We start from the raw sequence: 8,016 nt of genomic DNA, 5'->3' as shown, positions 1-8,016 counted from the left end.
AGATCCCATTGTGCTGACGGTGAATTATGCTTTATTGCATATTCATGTCCCCTGGTCTGCAGCGGGGAGGCCGAGTCCGGCTCCGGGGCCCGAGAAGCTCTTCAGCCATGAGACCCGACTCGGACGCGGGGGGGTTTGAAGGCAGACTGGGCTGAAAGCTGATTGGCCGCAATCGGCTGTAATTCTGGCATGTAATGAACCAAACATAACGATTTTGGAACCCGCGGCTGCCGCCATGATGGGGGTCTGCCGGGGTCACGGGCCCCTCTGCCGCAGACGACCCCGTCATCTCTCTGCCATTGTTGCCATTCGGTCCGGTTTGGAGCAGCCTCACCCCCCCGACCTTCACACTGAACCTTCTGTTGATCCAGAACCACCTAACTTTTAATTAGTGAAATTGCCTTGGATGATGTAAATGAACAGAATTTAGCCCAAAGGCGTCAACCTTTTTAACACCTTGTTGTTACACGTGATCTGTTGTTACAACTGATTTTAATGCAGTTCGATTTCGGCGTTGATTTCAGCACTTATGAAGCCCATTCATCTTATTAGTGGATAGCGATACCTGGTGATACTCGTTGTTCTTCCTCTGTTAACCATGGTTACCTGCAAGGAAACCGTGTTGCATAAAAAGAGCTTTACGGGCGAGGATGTTGCTGCTATTAAGATTTCACTGAACTCAAACATTTATCAGATCATCAAAAACTTCAACAGAGACGTTCAAGTGTTGTGAAGACGGCTCCAGGACGCCCAAGAAAGTCCAGGAAACGTCAGGACCGTCTCCTAAAGATGATCCAGCTGCGGGATCGGGGTGCCACCAGTGCGGAGCTCGCTCAGGAATGGCAGCAGGCGGCTGTGAGGGCATCTGCACGCACAGTGAGGTGAAGACTTTTGGAGGACGGCCTGGTGTCAAGAAGGGCAGCAAAGAAGCCTCTTCTCTCCAAGAGTAACATGAAGGACAGACTGATATTCTGCTAAAAGACCAGGGACTGGACTGCTGAGGACTGGGGTAAAGTCATTTTCTCTGATGAAGCCCATTTCCGATGGTTTGGGGCGTCTGGAAAAATGAAGAAAAGGTGACGCCACCATCAGGCCTGTCTCGTGCCAACAATAAATCATCCTGAGACCATTCGTGTGAGGGCTGCTTCTCATCCAAGGGAGTGGACTCACTCACAAGAACACAGCCGTGAATAGAGAATGGTGCCAAAACATCCTCCGACAGCAACTTCTCCCAACCATCCAAAAACAGTTTGGTGAAGAACGATGCCTTTTCAAGCAATGATGGAGCACCGTGCCATAAGGCCAATGTGAGAACTAAGTGGCTCCTGTAACAAAACATTGAAATTTTGGGTCCACGTCCAGGAAAATCCTCGGACCTTCATCCAACCGAGAACTTGTGGTCAATCCTCAAGAGGCGGGTGCACAAATTCTGACAAACTCCAAGCACTGGTTGTGAAGGAATGGGTCGCCATCAGTCAGGATTTGGACCAGAAGTTGATTGACAGCAAACTGCAGAGGTCTTGAAAAAAAAGGTCCAACACTGCAAATATTGCACCGCGTGATGTGCTGTCTTTCACAATGACAATCACGTCACTTTGACTTTTTTACTTGACTCTTTACACGAACTTGATAAAATAAAAACCTTTGAAAGTTCTAAAATGCTTGTAATTATACTACAGTAAACCACAGAAACAAAAAGATCCAAAAACAACCGAATCATCAAACGGTATTTGTGTAATTCTCGAAAGTTTTGGCCACGTATCAAGGTTCAGGGGTGTGGCGCCTCCTAGTGGCCGAGGAATTGCCGGCACAGACGAGGCAAGCCGTTCGTTCATCTACAAGGGGTTATTACACCATTTTATTATGCCATAACAGGTGGAAGTGAAATAAAAGCAAGTCAGTGACATAAAACGCACATTTTAAAAGTTGTTTTAATGTAGAACAAAAAGATTTTCAGAGCAAGAATACATAGCAGACCTTATCTCTACCCCTATGAAACATTATCCCTCAGCAGAGAAACTGTCAACTTGCAGGAACTGAGAAACGAACAAAACTGTTTTTAAATGCATTTGTTCCCAAGCTTTAAATCAATTTACATGGCCATTTAAGTGGCTGTGTGATTAACGTGCGCATCGACAATCGGGGACAAATGCATGGCGTCCGGGTGCAAAATGTCCAGGTACAGAGCTGACCCAATCGTCATCTCCCGGCACAGGACAGGAACGAACACTGGTGCTGGTGGTTGCGGTCAGTCACGGTGACCATACCACAGTCCCACAAAACTAAAAATGCAGCTTGAACGGCCACCGCTATCATTGCATGGTTCATTATATTTCGATTTTTTTTAGCTAATTTTGGCGGTTGAGCGTGGGATACACCACTAGTGATTTTAATGCACATTCCCAAGCATCGGCACATACTCCGATGCTGATTTCCGAAGGTGCCTATGACAATTCGTTGGCATCCTGGTCCTCGACCAGGCAGGTCTGGTCTGGGCGGGGCGATCGGAAGGGTGGGTGGTACTCAAAGGAGGTGAAGAGGGAGGAGTTGAGGTGGTTCTTCTGATGCAGGAACCACAGAACTGCAGACACGCCCAGCACGGCCACCACGCACAGTATGACCAAGGCTGACACCAAAGGACTCCCTTCTGTAATAAATAAATAAATAAATAAATAAATAAATAAAAATGATATTAACCATCACCCTTAGTGAGCAGTGTGTGGGGACGTGTGTGGCAACCTTCTGATTACGGGGCCACTTCCTTAACCGCTAGGCCACCACTGCCCCATTATATTGGGGCATATATTGTATATTACTATATTACTATATATACTGTATATTACTATATTGGAATATAATTACTATAATAAATTTGTACTACAATTATTCAATTTCTGTTCATTCAATTTAGAATGGATAAGATTGTTTGTTTATTGGTCAGTATCTAATGAAACCACAGTGACCCCAATGACCTTGGATTCTATCCAGTCCCTTTGCAACTGCATAAGTGGAACCCATTACCTGATTTGTGACTCACACCAAACAATAATTTTTACTCAAACTACAACAACTAATCACTTCCTGGATTAAAACCACCTACTTGACTTCCCCGTAGCCTCTGATTCTGGAGGAAAAAAGCAAAAGAAAGAACAAACATCACCCGCAGGTTCTAAAGCATGATGCTGTAAAAGAACATTTAAAAAAAAAAAGGAAAAACGTGTCTCACGGGCGGCGGTTTGGCACACCACCCCATGCTCCGGGTCGTCGGAGCAGCTCACGGCCACCCACTGGCCAGTGCTCAGGTGCAGGGCTGCACAGCTGTCCACGATGGGATCAGCCAGGGCCTCGGACTTGTCCTCCCAGTTGTCGTAACGGACTGTGCTGTTATCAAACCACTTGAAGCCACTAACTGAGTGAAAGAAAGTGACAGAACATGCAAAACGCACATTTTTATTGCTATACTACAACATTTTTCCATACTTCCCTCATGGAAAATGGCATGAAAATATCTTTTTTTTTGTATAAATAATGGCATTAATCTAGTAGATCTCTTTTGGAAAAACATATCCACCCTGTGTTAGGAAATGTGTGTTATTCATATGTAAATATAAACTGGTATTTTTATCCACTGGCCTCTGTCCGTGCATACACAGTTTCTTTCTTTCCACAAAAACAGGATTTCCTAGGGTTGAAAGGGAAGTGGAACAAAGCCTTTCATCCAGGCCCTCTCTCAACCAGAAAAGTACCACCTTATGAATTATACATATTAATATACAGCTTGAGGTACATAGATTTATTTGGGCCCTTTCACCTCTCAAGTGACTAAATAAGGTTTTTTGCTAAAATCACGGTTAAAGGTCCCCTTTTCATGAAAATGCGTATTATTTGACATTAATACGAGTTCCCCCAGCCTGTCTATGGTCCTGCAGAGGCTAGAAATGGCGATAGGTGCAAAGAGTGCTTTGGCCATTCTGCTACGGTCGGAGCTGGAATTTCTATTTCTCCCCTTATGACATCAGAAAGGTTGCCTCCCGTTTCGCATGCTTTGTCCCACCCCTCCCATAAAACATTATCTCCAGCGACCGCCATGGCTGCCAAACGTGCGACGCATCGCCGTTGCTCGGTGGCCGGGTGAAGAATGAGCGCGCGAGAACTGGCGGGTTAGTTTTATTTCTTCGGGAAAGAAGCAGACGCCACTTCCTGTCTGTGCCAAACATTGTGTTGATGACGTCATCTCGTTGTGGGACTGGATCGAAATGGCTGGAAATCTGCACCACGGCAGAACTACGGAAAGAGAAATTGTGGTATCGGAACGATACAGTATTGGGGGACCAACGAGACCGATATAAAAGCGAAAAAAAAAAAATGTCCGGGGACCTTTAAAGGACTCTTATATAGGCAGCGAAATGAGAAAGAAACACGAACCGCCACGGAGGGTCGGCAGACACGGTCAGCGTCCCGATTTGAGGGCGTTTGTCAGCCTCAATACGATCTAAGCACGTCGGTGCGGCCGCTTACCATCGGTGTCGTAAAACATTCCCAGCCACACGTTGATGTTGGTTTTCCAGACGTGGGGACTGTAGTCCACAATGAACTGGTTCTCCTCGGCGCTGGCGATCTGCAGGAGACCTTCGTACGGGGACAGCGGTGAAGCGGTTACGGTCCTGCTCAGCTGAAAGTGAAGCCGGAAATGGATGGCCTACCATGTTGTTGGCAGAAGTCTTTGGCTTCCTCAAGGGTGTAGCTTTTGGCTTTGTCTTCCTCGCCGTGCACGAAGTGGTAACAGCTACTCTTAAAAGGCACCCATACGCGTCCATCTGCCGGACAGGCTGTGGGGGGGAAATGGCGCCGACATTTAGCACCGCCGGCTACGCTTTCCAATGGTTAGGAGCCAGGCCGAGTGTGAAAGCGGTCACCGTTTAACTAAAGGACCACCACTGGCACGTTGGTGGTCCACCGGACAGAAACATGTAGGAGGACCATCAATGGAGGCAGAGAAGATGTCAACAGCCAGGCTAGGGTCACATAGGGGGGCAGTGGTCCCCTTGATCAAGGCACCGTCCCCACACGCTGCTCCCCAGGTGCCTGTCATGGCTGCCCACTGCTCACCAAGGGTGATGGGTTAAATGCAGAGGACACATTTCATCGTGTCACCATGTGCTGCATTCTATCACAATGACAAAAAATGTCACTTTCTGTCTTTCTTTAACTTACAGACTCTCTAATGAAGTTTTTTTTGCCCCTAACCTTGATTTTCGGGACGTTATGGAAAAAAAGGATTGTATGTATGTTATGTGAACTCCAACAACACTTACTGTGGTCATTTTAAGCTACAGGGTTTTCTGTGTAATTGTGGGCGGGAGCGAAAATGTTGGTTCCGCATTGCCTGTGTGGTCAGGGTTGTACCGATGGGTAACACACTCGCCTGTGAACCAGAAGACCCAGGTTCAAATCCCACTTACTACCATCGTGTCCCTAAGCAAGACACTTAACCCTGAGTGTCTCCAGGGGGGGACTGTCCCTGTAAGTTAAAGAAAGACAGAAAGTGACATTTTTTGTCATTGTGATAGAATGCAGCACATGGTGACACGATGAAATGTGAAGGCTACTACCACCCTATGTATCTGTTACACTTCCAAATGCAGGGATTTTTTTTTCTTACACACATCAAGGTTTTTTGGGGGGGGCTTTCAGCTGAAGTTACTCTGAAATATCGCAATAGCGAAAGTCCGCATTGCCTCCTGAAACTAAAAGCGGCTGACTTGCCTTAAAAAAAGTGAACCGTGCTTTAGTTTACTCAGCTCAGAGGCCAAAGAGCATCTAACAACCGTCTCTCTTACAAATCGGCCAAAATAACCCACAAGACTTAAAACTCTGTCCCAGGTTTTGATATGCAGAAACGCAATGAAGTAAGTTGACATTTTACAGCATTTATCCAGAGTGACTTACAGTCAGTAGTTACAGGGACAGTCCCCCCCCTGGAGACACTCAGGGACATAATGGTAGTAAGTGGGGTTCAGAAGGCGAGTGTGTTAACCGCTAGGCCACTACCACCCTATAATAAAGTATGTACTTCAAGGCTAGTGGTGGTAGTGGTTTTACTTCAAGGTGTACAAGGTGTAGGGTGGTAGTAGCCTAGCGGGTAACACACTCGCCTATGAACCAGAAGACCCGGGTTCAAATCCCACTTACTACCATTGTGTCCCTGAGCAAGACACTTAACCCTAAGTTGCTCCAGGGGGGGACTGATTGTAACAACTGATTGTAAGTCGCTCTGGATAAGGGCGTCTGATAAATGCTGTAAATGTAAAATGTAAATGTAAATGTACTTCGGGTGGTGGCGGTTGAGGAAGCGGCCCCGTAATCAGAAGGTTGCCGGTTTGAATCCCGGTCCGCCAAGGTGCCACTGAGCAAAGCACCGTCCCCACACACTGCTCCCCGGTGCCTGTCATGGCTGCCCACTGCCAATGGGCAAGGGTACCAAGAGGCACTACCAAGGGTGATGGTTCAAAGCATTTGCATTTTGCATTTATCAGACGCCCTTATCCAGAGCGACTTACAATCAGTATTTACAGGGACAGTCTCCCTGGAGCAACTTAGGGTTAAGTGTCTTGCTCAGGGACACAATGGTAGTAAGTGGGATTTGAACCCGGGTCTTCTGGTTCATAGGCGAGTGTGTTACCCACTAGGCTACTACCACCGAGGACACTTTTTGTTGTGTCACCATGTGCCACATTGCAGTGTTTCACAACGTTTGGCAACGTTTCAAAAAAAAAAAAAAAAAAAAAAACTATTATCTACAGCTTGCACAAGTGTGAAAGTGCACGAAGTACACTGATTTACACCATGCAGTGCGACCCCACTCATATTTACACATTAATTTAAATTAAATCTGTCCCCCGTCTTTCCACGTGGAGCTTTTATTTTGAAACGTCGCGTACCGTCGATCACGTCGCATTTCCTTTCCACAAATTAACCTGCTGCAGCGGTCGCGACCACAACAACAACAACAACAACGCGAGCAACGCCGCGCGTTCACGTCGACCCGCCGACGTCACCACGGCGTCGGCGGCGCGCGCGGCGGCTCTGTTTACCGAAACTTTGTTTACCGGGTCGGCGCTCGGGCGGCCGCGGAAAGTTCCACTTCCCCCTCCCCCCCCACACACACACACACACACACACACACCCCGTGATCCGCAGCACGTACGCCGAGAGCCCCGACTTTAACATGCAAGGGGAATACAAACGAACTAACAAACGGATAAATAAAAGAGGGAGATATATATATATATATATATATATATATAGAGAGAGAGAGAGAGAGAGAGAGGGAGGGGGTGTAGATGGCGACGTTTACGTCCATTCTCCGCAACTTTCCGGAGTTGAAAAGAAAACTCTCGGCCGGCGCCGCGGACGTTTTCGACTCACCGCCTCGGCCCGTGTGCCACGTCAGCGCGGCCAGCAGCAGCAGGGCGCACGGGGGCTCCATGTCCGCGACGCGGGTCGCGGTTCCGCGGACTGCGGACGTCAGGCGCGCCTACACGCCCCCCCGGGTCCGTCCGTCCGCCCCGGAACCACTTACCCTCCAAGGGATAACACGCACAGACGCGGGGTCCGGCTCCCTGGAAGGCAGCCTAACCTCTATCCGTCTATCGATTCTCCGTAATTGCACATTATTATTATTATTATTATTATTATTATTATTCGTTTTTATTGTCATCTCGCCGTATACAGAAATAAATAAATAATACATTAAAAACCCGGGCTAGTGGGGGCCTAGTGGTTATGGAAGCGGCCCCGTAGTCAGAAGGTTGCTGGTTCGAATCCCGATCCGCCAAGGTGCCACTGAGCAAAGCACCGTCCCCACACACTGCTCCCCGGGCGCCTGTCATGTCCCCCCACTGCTCACACAGGGTGATGGTTAAATGCAGAGGACAAATTTCACTGTGTGCACCGTGTGCTGTGCTGCGGTGTATCACATGTGACAATCACTTCACTTCACTTACAAGTACACAT

At 47.8% G+C, this 8,016-nt stretch overlaps 1 protein-coding gene across 1 annotated transcript; it reads right to left on the bottom strand.

Moving 5' to 3' along the window:
- Positions 1 to 1,913: 1,913 nt before the first annotated feature.
- Positions 1,914 to 7,585, bottom strand: cd302 (CD302 molecule). Its single transcript, XM_028991569.1, has 6 exons — positions 7,429 to 7,585; positions 4,704 to 4,829; positions 4,519 to 4,629; positions 3,227 to 3,409; positions 3,101 to 3,124; positions 1,914 to 2,647 (listed from the first exon to the last, which is right to left on the bottom strand). The coding sequence occupies exons 1-6, from the start codon at positions 7,487 to 7,489 to the stop codon at positions 2,445 to 2,447; spliced, it is 708 nt and encodes a 235-aa protein (XP_028847402.1). The 5' UTR covers positions 7,490 to 7,585; the 3' UTR covers positions 1,914 to 2,444.
- Between the last annotated feature and the right edge of the window lie 431 nt (positions 7,586 to 8,016).

This window comes from Denticeps clupeoides, chromosome 9 (assembly GCF_900700375.1).
Source record: "Denticeps clupeoides chromosome 9, fDenClu1.1, whole genome shotgun sequence".
Taxonomy (NCBI): Eukaryota; Metazoa; Chordata; class Actinopteri; order Clupeiformes; family Denticipitidae; genus Denticeps; species Denticeps clupeoides.
The sequence above is the reverse complement of the archived record's forward strand: the minus strand, read 5'-3'. Positions and strand labels throughout refer to the sequence as shown.

Bases quoted from the DNA above. Each gene is read 5' to 3' on its own strand.
- cd302 (XM_028991569.1), bottom strand. From the start codon at position 7,489: ATGGAGCCCCCGTGCGCCCTGCTGCTGCTGGCCGCGCTGACGTGGCAC. The intron at 3,410-4,518 runs GTAAGCGGCCGC...TCTTTCACTCAG, and splicing joins AATGTTTTACGACACCGATG to TTAGTGGCTTCAAGTGGTTT. The intron at 2,648-3,100 runs GTAGGTGGTTTT...TATTTATTACAG, and splicing joins AGAGGCTACGGGGAAGTCAA to AAGGGAGTCCTTTGGTGTCA.